The sequence below is a fragment of the Odocoileus virginianus genome, chromosome 8 (assembly GCF_023699985.2).
Source record: "Odocoileus virginianus isolate 20LAN1187 ecotype Illinois chromosome 8, Ovbor_1.2, whole genome shotgun sequence".
Lineage (NCBI taxonomy): Eukaryota > Metazoa > Chordata > Mammalia > Artiodactyla > Cervidae > Odocoileus > Odocoileus virginianus.
In genome coordinates, this window is record NC_069681.1 from 39,099,561 (window position 1) to 39,115,124 (window position 15,564).

A 15,564-nucleotide genomic window follows, 5' to 3' on the forward strand; every position below is an offset into this window, starting at 1 on the left:
GTGACTGGGTGGTCCTGGGAGGTTTAATTCTTGACAAAGGTGGGTTGGCCTTTGCTACAAGTGAATGAGCTTGTGACTGTTCTGATGACTTAAGTTCTAAACATCCATCCATGCTGTTATGAAACCATTCCAGACTGGCTCCTTGAGATGGACCAGGGGAAAGGCCGTAGGTCATGGATAGTGGCTATGTTGGGACATTGATAATCTGCACAGAGGTGGAATCTTCTATGTTGTTTTTTTTAGTACATGTGCCAAGTTGCTTGCTGAAAGCTGACATCCCCATGAATCTGGGAACGTATCTATTCAGTGAGAATGAGAACCCCAGGTCAGTTACCAGAGTGTGGAGCAGTTCTCCTGTTGTCTGTTTACACTTTCCCACATGCAGGGTGTGTCCCAGGCCTGAGGTCTTAGGGTGGGAACTAGACAGTCCCTGGGAGGGTAGCAGATTAATCAGGTGAAACTGGGCTTTCTCCCAGGAGGGAGGTTTCTTGATCTTGCTGTGTTGCGACCTTGGTGGTTTAAAGCATAAAACTAGACAGTGGCCTGTATTCCCTAGGTGACTTTTCCTATATTCCTAGGTGACTGGCATACATACAGTGCTCACTCTACATTTGTGTCCTTAGGACACTGGTAGAACTCTTAGTTCTGATTGGAATTCGGGGACTTCATGGTCATTAAAACTCAAGGAGAAGTAAACCTTGAATTTTTTGTTGTTGTTATTGGCAGTCAAAAGAAGTTTGAAATCTAGCACAACACTCCTCTTTTCCTTGACTTGCCTTTTGACACCCTGCTGTTTTGGAGAAGTGAGAAATCATTTCTTATGATGAAGCTAGTAAGGATCTGATTTTAGAACTCATTTTCAGGTACTCTTGGGTTTTCAGTGATTAAAGCTACTGAGAAAAGTGCAATGAACGTTAGTTAAATAATTGATTTTATGAAGCAGCTTTCCATTTTTTTATCTTCTATCTATGCTGCTTGCTGATCTGTGTTAGCTACTGGAAGATCTAAACTCAACCCAGGATTCTCTAAAATGCAAACATGTTTTCTGTGTGACCTGCAGCCCTCTTTTGGTTCATCTGGTACACAGAATGCTGCGTGGATCATCCACAATTCCCACGCAGTGTGCTCTGACCACCCACAACACAGGCAGGGCCTTCCCTTGAACTACTGGCAGCAGCACCAGTGGGAAGAGGCAGGGTGATGTCAGTCCAGGGCGAGGTATTTAGGGTTAGGATTTCAAAACCATGAAAACCTCTCTCCTGTGAGTATTAGGAATGACTTTAAGGGTTCGAGGAGCTCTTGCAGGCCAATGCTAATTGGAACAGAACAGCCAGTGAGCTCCTAGCACGCCTGGCCCCTGTGTGCACCTTCATGGGGACCATGGGTGGGGAGGACAGGTCTCCGCCTGCCCAGATTCCTCAGGGTGGAGAGGAGAAGCCTGAAGTCTCTGCCTGGGCCTGAGTCACAGAGACCACCTCCCCAGGTCATCAGGGCTCCTCTCTGAGAGGTGAGGTCTCCACTGCTGGTGTGTAAGTAGGGTGACCTCAGAGAGCCAGAGTGGGTTCACCCAGTCCCTTCCCCTGAGAAGGGGAGGTGTGGCCATGGTTTATGTCCTCTTTCTGGGAACCTTAGAAATGGCTTGACCTTGTCCTGACACTTGGTCTTTGCTCAAGGCCATTTTTGCTGGTTGTCTCTGTTTTAGGTGGAAGCTGTAGGAACACACACGTATTTGTGTAAATTTTCACTTCGGAGCTCAGCCGGTGGGCAGGAAGTAAACAGAATCCTCTGCGTCCCAAAGTGGGCTTTATGCTTCAATTCAGGGCTGGTTCCCTAAGAGCTGAGTGGTCTTTGCATTTATTTCCCAACCCTCCTTCCATGTGTCCCTCACTTCTGCTCCACCCAGGAGGCTGCTGGTAGCAAAGAAACTGTGGGCCTGGAGTAACTCCTGAGCGCCACACAGCAAGGGAGAGGAGGAGGGAGAATTGAGCAAAAGCAAGACAGGAACCTGCAGAGCAGACCTGCTGTGTGCGCCCTGCTGGTTCTTAACAGCATAGTGAAAGTCGCACAGTCCATGGAATTCTCCAGGCCAGAATACTGGAGTGGGTAGCCTTTCCATTCTCCAGGGGATCTTCCCAACCCAGGGATCAAACCCAGGTTTCCTGCATTGCAGGTGGATTCTTTACCAGCAGAGCCACAAGGGAAACCCATTAATACTGGAGTGGGTAGCCTATCCCTTCTCCAGCGGATCTTCCCAGCCCAGGAATTGAACCAGGGTCTCCTGCATTGCATGCGGATTCTTTACCAACTGAGCTATCAGGGAAGCCCCTCTTAAAAGCATAGCACTAGCCATTAGGTGTTAGTAATATCTACAGTGATGACCTTGAGGTCTAAATGAGGGGAATGCTTTTCAATCATTTTTGTTTTTAAAAACATGTTAATTTTTATTAAATTTGTTTTCAATTTCAGTATGGTAGACTTACAATATTATGTTAATTTCATGTATATAACATAGTGATAAAACATTTCTGTACGTTACAGAATGCTCACCCTATTAAGTCTAGTTACACTCTGTCACCATACAGAGCTATTCCAATATTATTGACTACGTTTCCTATGCTGTATGTTACATTCTCTTGCCTTTTTTATTTTATACCTGTAAGATTGTACCTTTTAATCTCCATCACCTATTTCACGAATCCCCCTAATCTGTTTTCTTTTTGAAGTTAGGAAGTAGGTAACTCATTTTTACAAGACTGCATTTATAATGGATCAGATTTCAAAAATCTGGCTAGAACTGATAGTTTTCATTACTGTCAGTAAAAGTTAGCTTTTATGAATGACTTTTTCTCAAGAGTTTTTGTTCTGCTATGATCACCTGTGAGCAGTGACGAGTTGTCCAAGCTCTTTGTGAAACCAGCCTCTGCCATTAAGACTACAATAGGTCTCTTCCTGGAAGTTCTGTATAGTAAAGTGATCGTAGTTTACATTTGTTTTGATGATGGTTTCAGAGCACTCTGAGCTGTTGTAGCTCATTTAGTTGTCCCAGGAGGGAGGCAAGGTATTTCCATCGATGAGGACCTGGAGGTGCAGGAGGGCACAAGAGGGGCCTGGCGTCATGTGATTCGCAGGTGGCCAGCCTGGTTTCTGAAGCACAGTGTTTTGATTCCTAGACCAGTGTTCTCTTTGTTCTGTCCTGAGATTTCTTCTCCTTCCGCAGCCTCACTGAAGAGTCACAGGTTTAGTTGCTAAGTCGTGTTGTACGCTTGCAACCGCATGGACTGTAGCCCACTGAGGCTCCTCTATCCATGGGATTTCCCAGGCATGACTGGAGGGGTTGCCATTTCCTTCTCCAGGGGATTGAACCCAGGTCTCCTGCATGGCAGGTGGATTCTTTACTGATTGAGCCACCAGGTCACAGAGCCAAGACAAGAGCATTGTACTCCTTCTGCTGCTTCCTGCAGTGTGGAGTTTTCTTTTTCCCTGAAGATTTTAAGGAACATTTCAAAAATAGAAGAATAGAACAAGGTAGCTGAATGCTCTACCCTGGAATCTGCCTTTTTGGAGTAAAGAGTATTTTGAGCTGACTGTTTTTTTGAGAAGTAGACACAGGAAGGAAATCTCCATTTGTAAGGGCTTCTTCTGCTCTGTACCTGAAAGAGAATGTTGGCCCTGAAACACAAAAGCATTTTGTCAGTGGAGAATGGATTTGCATAATGAATCGAACTCTATCTTTCTTGCTTTGTTTACTCTGGGTTGCCTATTAACCTCTCTTGAGCCCCCTCTCCGGTGCCCCACCCTTTAACTGGAATGTCAGGACTTGAGTTCATATGAGTTTTTCTTGGAAGTATGATAGATCTCATGGAATTCTGATTAAAACCCTTTGTGGTCCTTGTAAATCATTCACAGCCGGTCTGTCGTCCCTCTAGGCTCAGATGCTTTGACAGTGTAGGACAGGAGGATAGCAGATGCTTACATGGGGTTAGTTTCTGCATCAAGAATCTTCCAGGGAATGAGGACTTCAGTCTGCATCCCTAATTTGTTGTGAGTTTTGGGAGGCTTCCCTGATAGCTCAGTTGGTAAAGGATCAGCCTGCAATGCAGGAGACCCTGGTTCGATTCCTGGGTTGGGAAGATCCGCTGGAGAATGGATTGGCTACCCACTCCGGTATTCTTGGGCTTCCCTTGTGGCTCTGCTGGTAAAGAATCCACCTGCAATGAGGGAGACTTGGGTTTGATCCCCAGGTTGGAAAGATCCCCTGGAGAAGGGAACAGCTATCCCACTCCAGTATTCTGGCCTGGAGAATTCCATGGACTGTATAGTCCATGGGATCGCAAAGAGGTGGACACTCACTCAAACCAGTTTCTGGGGGCTGGGCTACAGCCCTCATTGCTCGCGGCTCCTCGTGAGTGATGCACTCAGCATGAAGTCCACTGTGTGACAGAGGAGTGAAGACAGATAGGCTGAAATACTGATGGTTTAATTTCCCCAAGTTCACTGCTTTCCCTCTTAGCTCTGGATCTTTCTCAAGTCTAACATTGTTGTCTCTTCTCCAGTTTCTAAAGATTAACTGCCTTCATTTTCCCATAAGCTCACCTGCTTATTTCCTTCTGTGTTAGATGGTTTCTACTTCCTGTGTTTTCCTTTTTCTCTCATGAATCAAAAATAACAGAGTTGGGCAAGAAATGTTTAAAGCAGCACATGTGGAATCACAGATGAGGAACTGTACCCACTGGGGAATTTCTAGCAGCAAGCTGTGTAAGAAGTTCCCCTAAAAACAAGAGATAGGGTCACATGGGAGCTGCTCTCCGGAGGCTGAATACCAAGGACTCCACCAAGAAATGTCTGCTTCAGAGACTTGAACCTCGAGCCATGGGGCATTGTGGTATTATATTGGGATCTTGTAAAAATCCTTTTTGGCTTTGTGGTTGTGAAGAATTCTTGTAAAGGAATAAAAACTATCTTCTCAGTTGGTTTGTGGAGTTGTAGTTTGGGTGTCAAATATGAAGGGGTCATAGGAGTAATTTTGACCTTGTTCCTGTTTATCTAGAAAGTTTTCACGTGGCTACTTTCAACTTTGATGCTGAATGTTTTCTCAGTTGTTTTATTTCTCACTCAGTTGAGGGTCTAGGGTCAAAAACAGAAGAGTGGACACTTTGGGTGGTAGACCAGATATACTGCTTAATCAGACTGTTTGATCAACTGGGGTATTCAAGTTGGCCTCAGTGAAAAAAGTCAAGATGCTAAGGCAGTAGTGATCCTTATTTAGAAAAAACTCATTTTTGCAGAGTTTGTTACTTCTGTTGGTATTCTCTTTGGTGGATTTTCAATGTTAGGCTCATGTGGAGAGCTGAGTCACAGATAACAGTGATTCCAGATATAATCATAAGTTTTAGGGAAGTTTGGGATGGCGGCTGTTAGCACTGGGCTTCTGGTGGAGAACCCCAGGGTTGTAGGCTGCAGCTCTGGACTGCTCTGGGCCATACCTGGGCTGGGACTGCCCTTGTGTAGTTTGACATTCTTGTTTCTCTGTGTAAGCCTTCAGACTTCTATCTCAGTAAACTCTATAAACAGTGTGTTTTGCAATATAGGATGTGAGGGGCTTTTTAAATAAGCTCTTCATGCCCCTTGGGATGAATCATGGGGCTTGCTGGAAATGTAACAACCAGCCTTTGTGTTCTTGGGCAATCTTGCTCTTATCTGATCATCAGCTAAACAACGTTAACCTTCTTTTCCCTATTAGATGAAACCTTCCATGACCTTGTGGAAGGCAAGGCAGTCAGTGAATGTGTGGGTTTGTGTGTGCAGAGCAAGATACAAGTGTTGGGCTTCACTGTTGCATTCATTTGAAGGATGGAGACAGCTTTCTGTGAATAATCTGATCAGGCATTAGTTGACTGAGCAGAAAATATGTGTTCGTTTTATTTGCTGATTGAAGTTTTTGACTCTCCTTCCCTTCCTCTTGCATGTGGATTCTTCAGCTTTGGACAGGCAGAGCTATCAAAAGCAAACCCGTCAATGATTTACCCTGTCTGTATTATTAAGGAGGGATTGTTTAAAAGGAAAATCCGAATTCTAGAAAGATTTCCGAACTTTTGGCATTTTGTCCTTTGAGAATTCTGGAGGAAATGGTGTTTTTGAATTCTGGAGAATTCTGGAGGAAATGGAGGCCGAAGTGTTTACTTTTGGTGACTTGAATTTGTTGAGTGTTTGGTTTTCCTTGGTGAGAAAGAATGGGACCTTCACGGGGCGACAAGGGGGCAGAAGTAGGTTGTGGGGTGGAGTGTCCGTTTGGCAGAGTGGGCAAGTATTGCAGTTTTTTTGACGTTAGTTTTGGGAAGGAAAATTGTTTTCCCTATGCCATACTTAAGATATAAGTCCCAATGCTTCCCAACTCACTGGTTTAGAATTGTAATTTTTGCCTTGGGGAAAAGATTATTGGTTAATATGTATTTTAAACCAGTACCTGTAGTGTTTGGCAGATGAAGAACCATGGATGACATCATTTTTTTAGCTTGGCTTCTGCTGTATTTAATTTTTGGCTCCAAGGAATATCCCAGCTCCTGGGGTGGAGAGACAGTGATACAGTGTACCCTGGGGCTGGGTTCCTGGGAACCTCCTTAGCCTGCTCTCTTCGAGAAACTCTAGCAGAAGCTGGGCTCCATTCTCTTGATGCCTGTATGTGTAGAGTTCAGGTTTGGAAAGAGGGGATCTGTTTGTGCCAATGTCTCAGTTCATAAAGGCTCTTGATGAGTGTTGTTTTTTTTTTTTTAATATTTATTTATTTGGCTTCTGCAGCAGGTCTCAGTTGTGGTATATAGGATCTTTAGTTGTTCAAACTCTTAGCTGTTATATGTGGGATCTTTTTCTTTGACCAGGGATCGAACCTGAGTCCCCTGCGTTGGGAATACAGGGTCTTAGCCACTGGACCACCAGGGTAGTCCATCTTTAGTTTTTGATGTATTTATGGGGAGGCTGACGATCTCCGTGTCTTACTCCTGTGCCGTCTTCTTCAGCTTCCCCTCCATAAACGCTCTTAAAGCTGACAGAGACGGCAAGAGGGGTCCTCCCTTACGTGAATGACCTTGAATTTCTGTTGGGCTGGGACCAGAAGAAGCAGGCTGCCAAAAGGGCTTGTTCACATGGAAACAAATTTCTTACCTTATGCTCATCTGAAGCCAAGACTCACTTGGTATTCTGCCAAATGTGTTCTAAAGTACTGGTTTATTGAGCATCCACAATGTACTAACCACGGTGTTAGTAACCAAGGCTTTATTGTCTTTATCACACTTTTGCTTAGGTTAAAACTGTTGTCTGTAATAAAAATAAATGAAAAAAAAAACTGTTGTCTGCTTGTCTTATAGAAGATAGTGGATCTGTGGATTTTTTCTTTAGATTAACTAGGAAAGTTGCATTTTGTCAAGATGCCTTTTTAAGTAATAATAAAAGTAAAGCGTGTGTTAAGAAAACCTGGTTTGGGGCTTCCCAGGTGGTGCTAGTGGTGAAGAAGCCACCTGCCAGTGTAGGAGACCTGAGTGAGACCCGGGTTCAATCCCTAGGTAGGGAAAATCCCCTGGAAAAGGGCAGAGTAACCCATAGCCTGGAGAATCCCATGCACAGAGGAGACTGACAGGCTACAGTACATGGGGTCGCAAAGAGTTGGACATGACTGAAGCGACTTGGCACCCATGAATCCAATTAGCTTCAATCTCCCAACTAGATTTTATGATTGAAGGGTTTGAGGGCTGAATAAAGTCTTTACGACTGAAAAAACAAACAAACAAACAAAAAAAACAACAAACCAAAGCCTAAAAGAAAACCTGGTTTGGCTTGTATATCTAATGAAGATTTTTTAAAATTTGTTTTTAGGAAAGTACCAGAGTAGTTCAGCCCATAATTTTGGGGAAAATTATTGGTTATTTTGAAAACTACGATCCCTCTGATTCTGCTGCTTTGTACGAAGCGCATGGCTATGCCGGGGTGCTGAGTGCCTGCACGCTTGTCTTGGCCATTCTACACCACTTGTACTTCTACCACGTCCAGTGTGCGGGGATGAGGCTGAGAGTAGCCATGTGCCACATGATCTACCGCAAGGTAAGTGTCACTCGGGACCAAAGTGTGTACCTCTCATGAAGTACCAGAAGCATTTTGGGAAAGTTCTCTGTCAATTACAAATTTTATAACTAGTAAAAACCGTGAAGCACTGTTGTACACGTGTCACATATAATATTGCACATCAAGTATACTTCAGTAAAAAAGTAAGACACATTGTACCCAAGAAAAACATTTTCTTTTAATGATTATACTCGTTTACACCATGCTGCGGGTGTCCCTGTAGCTCAGATGGTAAAGCGTCTGCCTGCAATGCGGGAGACCCAGGTTTGATCCCTGGGTTGGGAAGATCCCATGGAGAAAGAAATGGCAACCCACTCCAGTACTCTTGCCTGGAAAACTCCATGGACTGTCCCCTGAGGAGCCTGGTAGGCAAAGAGTCGGACATGACTGAGCGACTTCAGTTTGACTTTCACACCATGCTACCGAAGTTTGCTCTTTGCATCCAGCCAATTTTGTTGTTTAAGCAAATGTTACAAAAACATAAGAGATTTGTATTGAGATCAGGTCAGGACAGCTTTTGATAACTTTTATTCACAGGCTCTTGCATAATATTCAGTAAATTTATAAAGAAGTCTATAAGCATCAGAGATATGAAGTTGATTTTTAATGTTTTCATGCCAAAATCTCATAGTGGTATTAATGGAAATTTTGTTGTTCATGAAAACCTTTATTTACACAAAGCTGTATTTACTAGAAAGCTTCTGTAATTGAATCTATAAAATTAAATCTAGGAGAAAAGAAGGTATTTGAGAAAGGGAATAAGATGCTGGCTACAGCATCTTATTTTTTTCAAACATCGCATCTAATCATATTCATTATAATTATGTTTACTAAAAAAATGTAAATGGAATCCATGCCACATATAGACTCACTCATCGTGTTATATAGTTGTGATTGTTCATAACAGTAGTAAAGAAAATAGATGTTTGGATAAAACTTGAAAATTTTCATTGTTTTTAGTAATTTTAGAGACAATTTGTTGGTTGCCATTCATTTAGTTTTTTTTCATAATAGATTTTCTTTTTTTTCTTTAGTTAGCATTACAGCAGTTTTACTATGACCTGGTTTGATGTTTTTAGTGCTTTTGTGCTGAAAAATACCCGTAAAATTATTTCATAGGTTACCCTGGCCTTAACTAGTGTAAAGGGAGTGAGGATTTCAAGTGGATTTACAGAGAAATTGCCAGTGTCGGGAGCTGAAGTGCCCTTTATAAACTTGATCCTGGATATCTCTGCCCTGTTTACTTTTTTTAAGAATTTTCATTTGACTGTATTATATACTTTAAAATTTACTGACATAGCAGACACACACAAAAAGGACAACAATATCGTCAATGTGTTAAGTGGCTTTAGTAATTATTTGCCATTCCCTATCAGAGCATCACGTTGTACACCTTAAATATATGCAATTTTTATTACAAAGCAATTTAAATTGTCATTGAAGTCTAAAGCCAAACAGTTTAAATTGAAATTATCACTTCTTTCATCTAGTTGCTACTTATTTAGACTTCTGCTTCCTGGGGGTACATTTGTTGGCAAAATGTGACTTGTCTCCTCATTTTCCCTTGAGCGCGGAGTCTTGTTAATCTCAGGGCTGTGTCATCCCTGGGGGCCTGGCGTCTCACTGTCTGTGTTTGACTGCGGCATCTGAGCCATTTTCCTCCTGGGTGATGTGGAAATGGCCGTGGTGCCCCTACACTCTGGTCAGGGGTCTTTCTTGTCATTCATCACATTCTTTGATATTCTATGATACCATCTACTATTTAGGAGATAGACACTATGATTCCCAAAATTTAGCTAGATGTTTGTGTTTCCAGATCATGCTTAGCTCCCGTAAATAAATAGGAAATTTCACCAGACCTGCATTGTGAAAATCTTTTGTTAGGTCTGATGGTTCAGTGAAATAAAGCTCTCTCTTGGCTGCACAGGTGAGCCAGGGTCCACCTGTTTTTCTTCCTCTTCGCACTAACACTTTGGAACATTGCCTTTGGGAAATCCGATCTGGGCCTGGCACATTTGCTTAGATGAATGTAAACATCTCCCAAAGCCATTAATTTGCTGGCTTGATTAGGTTAAGAGAATTGTCCCTTTACGAAGTCAGGTATTGTTGGGGTAAACCACAGACATAACCAGAAATTCCAGAAACGTGAGAAAGAGCTGTTTCCTCCACAGCTTTGCATCTGGGATCCCGCTGGGGTGCCAGCAGACTGATTCCTTAGGGCCAAAGCTGGTGCTGCCTTGGAAGGACTGTGGTTCATGCTCAGGCCCCACCTCCCGATCTCTGGTCCTAGAAAGAAATCAACTTGGGTGTTATAAATGGCTGCTAATAAGTCCCAATGATCCTTTGGGATATATCACATATATGAGTGACTTATTTTATTTATCTTTTGACTGCTTTGATAAAATTACTTTTGGTCATTGCTTTTTTTAAAAAAAAATTGTAGTAAAATATACACAACGTCAAGTTTACCATTTTAACTTTTTAAAAAATTATTTATTTGGCTGCAGCAGATCTTCGTTGCAGCATGTGGGATCTAGTTTTCGAACCAGGGCTCAAACCTGGGCCCCCTGCATTGGGAGTGCATAGTCTTAGCTACTGCACCACCAGGGAAGCCGGCATTTTAACTCCTTTTAAGTGCACCATTTAGTGACATTAGGTCCGTTCACGTTGTTGTTCAGCCATCAGTGCTATTCATCTTCAGAACTTTCTCATCATCCCAGACTGAAACTCTGTACCCATTAAACACTGACTCCCCAGCCCCTCACCACCATTCTACTTCTCTGAATTTGATGACTCTAGATGATTCAGGTGTCAGAATTCAATTCCTTTCAAAAGGCTGAATAACATTCCATTACAGGTCTTTACAACATTCTGTGCATCCCTTCATCTGTTATTGGACATTTTGGTTGTTCCTACATTTTGGCTGTTGTGAATAATGCTGCTGTGAACATGGGTGTACCAGTATTTGTTCAAGTCTGTTTTCAGTTCTGAGTGCATCTCCAGGAAGTTGAGTTGCTATACTATATGCTAATTTTATCTTTAGTATTTTAAGGAACTTTCAGAATCTATTTTATTGTGATGACATTATTTTACATTCACACTTGATCATTGATCTTCCTGTTTGATTTGAGGACTAAATGAAAAGTTTTTATGAATATGACATTTCATTTGGATTAGTGACTCCAACTGGTGGTCTGTTGAAGCAGCTCATGGTGTCTATACAGATTCCTCAGATCTCTAAGGCATTTCTTGTCAAACTTCTTACCAAAAACCGGGATTATGCAACATGGGCTGTGTTTTTTGTGAAGTCAGCTAACTGGCATTAAGAACACAGATCCGTCAAAGGAATAGTGTTTTAAACCTTGTTGTTGTTCAGTTGCCTAGTCGTGTCTAACTCTTTGCGACCCCATGGACTGTAGCACACCAGGCCTCCCTGACCCTTACTATCTCCTGAAGTTTGCCCAAGTTCATGTCCATTGCATCAGTGATGCCATCTCATCCTCTCACGCCCTCTTCTCCTTCTGCCCTCAATCTTTTCCAGCATCAGAGACTTTTCTAAGGAATCAGTTCTTCGCATCAGGTGGCCAAAGTATTGGAGTTTCAACTTCAGCATCCGTCCTTCCAGTGAATATTCAGGGTTGATTTCCCTTAAGACTGACTGGTTTGATCTCCTTGATGTCCAAGGGACTTTCAGGAGTTTTCTCCAGCACCACAGTTCGAAGGCATCAGTTCTTTGATGCTCAGCTTTCTTTATGGTCCAACTCTCACATCCATACATGACTATTGGAAAAACCATAGCCTTGACTATACAGACCTTTGTCAGCAGAGTAATGTCTCTGCTTTTCAACACACTGTCTAGGTTTGTCATTGCTTTCCTTCCAAGAAGCAGTTGTCTTCTGATTTCATGGCTGCAGTCACCATCCGTTGTGATTTTAGAGCCCAAGAAGAGGAAATCTGTCACTGCTTTGACCTTTTCCCCTTCTATTTGCCATGAAGTAATTGGCCCGGATGCCAGGATCTTAGTTTTTTTTAGTGTTTAGTCTTAAGCTGGCTCTTTCCCTCTCCACCTTCACCCTCATGAAGAGGCTCTTTACTTCCTCTTCACTTTCTACCATTAGAGTGGTATCATCTGCATGTCTGTGGTTGTTGATGTTTTTCCCTCCTATCTTGATTCCAGCTTGTAACTCATCCAGCCCAGTGTTTCTCATGATGTGCTCAGCATATAGGTTAAATGAACAGGGTTTAAACCTTATACTGTCTCCTTTTAGAAAATTGCCAAGAGTCCCTGGTGATACTCCCAGCATGAGTCACCTATCACCTTTACAGTGACACCAGTGTTTATGGTTGTGGCATAGAAGGAGTACTCCCCCAGCTTCAAATCTCAAAGGGTAATAACTCCCCCAGCTTAGAGCATGGGAGGTGGACCTGGGATGGAGAAAGATGAAATCTTAAAGCAAGCTGAGCCTGCACTGAAGATAGTTGTCAATCTCCAGCCCAAGTCATTAGTGAGAATGTATCTCCCATTTGCTAGTCCTGTCCTTGTCTTCATGCCGGAATGGTATGGTTCAGACCTGGGGCAGGCAGCATGACAGTGTCACTAATCGGGATGGTCTTGTCATATGGCACAGAGATTTTAAGAAGCATGTTTTCCCACGGTGAGTCCTGATAATGGGTTAGTTTGCTCCCAATGCCAGGTAAAGCCAGAGCAGATAGTCAGGGATGTCATTGAATGTTCTCTGCTGCCTGTTACCCGGGGCAGATTTACCTGCAGAATCTGATCCGTTTGCCAGATTTCTTAATGTGACTGATACCTCATCCTAATTCTCTTTAGTGTTTGTTACCCAAAGGGTGGTTTGCAGGAGAGATTCCTCATTCGTTGTTTCAGTTTCTAAGATGACTTGATTCCCTGCAAACATCCCAATTTCCCTTTATCTTTTACTGTAGATCTGTAGGGCTTCCCTGGTGGCTCCGTGGGAAAGAACCCACCTGCCAGGGCAGGAGACATGGGCTCAGTCCCTGGGTCGGGAAGATTCCCTGAAGAAGGAATGACAGCCCACTCCAGTATTCTTCCCTGGGAAATCCTATGGACAGAGAAGCCTGGCAGGCTACAGTCCTTGGGGTACAGTCCATGGGATACTTGACTTAGCGTTTGAAAAACAACAGCATTCCTGAATATTCATAGATTCTGTATTTGGGAATTTGCCTACTTGCTAAAATGTATTTGTAATTCTAAAAATCATTCTAAAATTTACTTATAATTCTAAAGACATACAGATGGCTAACAAACACATGAAAAGATGCTAAACATCACTCATTATCAGAGAAATGCAAATCAAAACCTCAGTGAGGTACCATTACATGCCAGTCAGGATGGCTGCTATCCAAAAGTCTACAAGCAATAAATGCTGGAGAGGGTGTGGAGAAAAGGGAACCCTCTTACACTGTTGGTGGGAATGCAAACTAGTACAGCCACTATGGAGAACAGTGTGGAGATTTCTTAAAAAACTGGAAATATAACTGCCATATGACCCAGCAATCCCACTTCTGGGCATACACACCGAGGAAACCAGATCTGAAAGAGACACATGCACCCCAATGTTCATCACAGCAGTGTTTATAATAGCCAGGGCATGGAAGCAACCTAGATGCCCATCAGCAGACAAATGGATGAGGAAACTATGGTACATATACACCATGGAATATTACTCATCCATTAAAAAGAATTCATCTGAATCAGTTCTAATGAGATGGATGAAACTGGAGCCCATGATACAGAGTGAAGTAAGCCAGAAAGATAAAGACCAATACAGTATACAACGCATATATATGGAATCTAAAAAGATGGTAACGATAACCCTATATGCAAAAGAGAAAAAGAGACACAGAGGTATAGAACAGACTTTTGGACTCTGGGAGAAGGCGAGGGTGGGGTGTTCTGAGAGAATAGCATTGAAACAAGTATACTATCAAGGGTGAAACAGATCACCAGCCCAGGTTGGATGCATGAGACAAGTGCTCAGGGCTGGTGCACTGGGAAGACCTAGAGGGATGGGATGGGGATGGAGGTGGGAGGCGGGGTTCAGGATGGGGAACACATGTGAATCCATGGCTGATTCATGTCAATGTATGGCAAAAACCACTACAATATTGTAAAGTAATTAGCCTCCAACTAATAAAAATAAATGGGAAAAACAAAACAAAGCAATTGGGATACTTTGCTGGTCTTCTGCCCAGTACCTTAAGCTTAACAGACCCTTACGTTTCTTGTCATCTGACATGCATGTTCCCAGTGGGGTGGAACGCATTTCTGCTTTCATACTGTGGAACAGATGGCTCTTTCTTGGTCTACTCACTGCCTTTGCTTTTCATATTTTTGTTGTTTTCGGGGGGAGTTTGCAGCTTAAGAGTGCTGAAGTGTTGCCTGGTGTTCCTAAGCAGAAGACTGTGATGTGTCTTACCGGGAAATATGTGTGTAGGTGAGCTTGGTTCAGGTAGTGTTCTAGTGCTGCTGGCTGTGTTTGTATGAGACCCGTGTTTGTGAATTACCAATGGTGATTAAATACGGTTAGATAGAAACACACATAAAAGAAGGTCCTTTAAGTGTTGAGTAGTTGACGAAGATGTTTTTACCAAAGGCTGGCAGAACCCTAACCCTGTAGTTCCCTTAGAAACAATTAGTATTCACTTAGGTTTGTGTTGTTTAGTCGCTAAGTCCTGTCCGACTCTTTGTGACCCCGTGGACTGTAGCCCGCCAGGCTCCTCTGTCTGTGTGATTTCCTAGGCAAGAATACTGCAGTGGTTTGCCATTTCTTTCTCCAGGGGATCTTCCTGACCCACGGATCGAAATGCCTTGCGTTGGCAGGTGGACTATTGACTGCTGATCCACCAGCGAAGCCCTAATTCACCTTCTTAGTGACCATCGAGTATGACTACTGATACTCATACAGTACAATTCAAGGAGGTTATTTCTATACATTAGCATCCTGCTTAAAGAAATATTCTTACTTACCTTAGATCTGTTTTCAGTTTTATCTAAGCAATGTAGTTCTAGTTTCAGAAGTTTGTAATTTGGGGGACTTACATGCTCCTTGTACCCACACCATTTCTATTTCATGGTTTCAGGTAACCATCATCTGTCTGAGTGAAGGACTCTTTCTCTTTCCTTTAATCCTGTCTCTTGAGACCCCTTCCTTCTCTGGATCATTTCCCATCTCTTTTGCAGACTCAGTTCAGTTCAGTTTGAAGATCAGTGATCAGGACAGCAGGCATCCTTTCTCCTGGCTTCTGAAGTGGAAGTAGGGGCCCTTCCAGGGTGTCGGGAGTGGTCAAACTTGCAAACTCCTCTGGATAAATGGAGCCTGACTTTAAAAACAATCTGTGTACAGAGCGTGCTAAGTATGAGAAGGGAAGGGTTCACCCCCTGCAGCACCTCCCTTTTCGTCCACTCTTCCT

The 15,564-nt window shown here is 42.9% G+C and overlaps 1 protein-coding gene across 3 annotated transcripts in view; it reads left to right on the top strand.

Moving 5' to 3' along the window:
• ABCC4 (ATP binding cassette subfamily C member 4 (PEL blood group)) overlaps positions 1–15,564 on the top strand; it is a 187,061-nt gene that overhangs the window by 40,397 nt on the left and 131,100 nt on the right. For 2 of the 3 annotated variants that reach the window (XM_070471514.1, XM_070471515.1), the window contains exon 4: positions 7,867–8,091. The exons of the other annotated variant lie outside the window; for it this stretch is intronic. In XM_070471514.1, the coding sequence (XP_070327615.1) occupies positions 7,867–8,091 (225 nt within the window). The remainder of the gene's footprint in view (positions 1–7,866; positions 8,092–15,564) is intronic. 3 annotated transcript variants of the gene reach the window in all.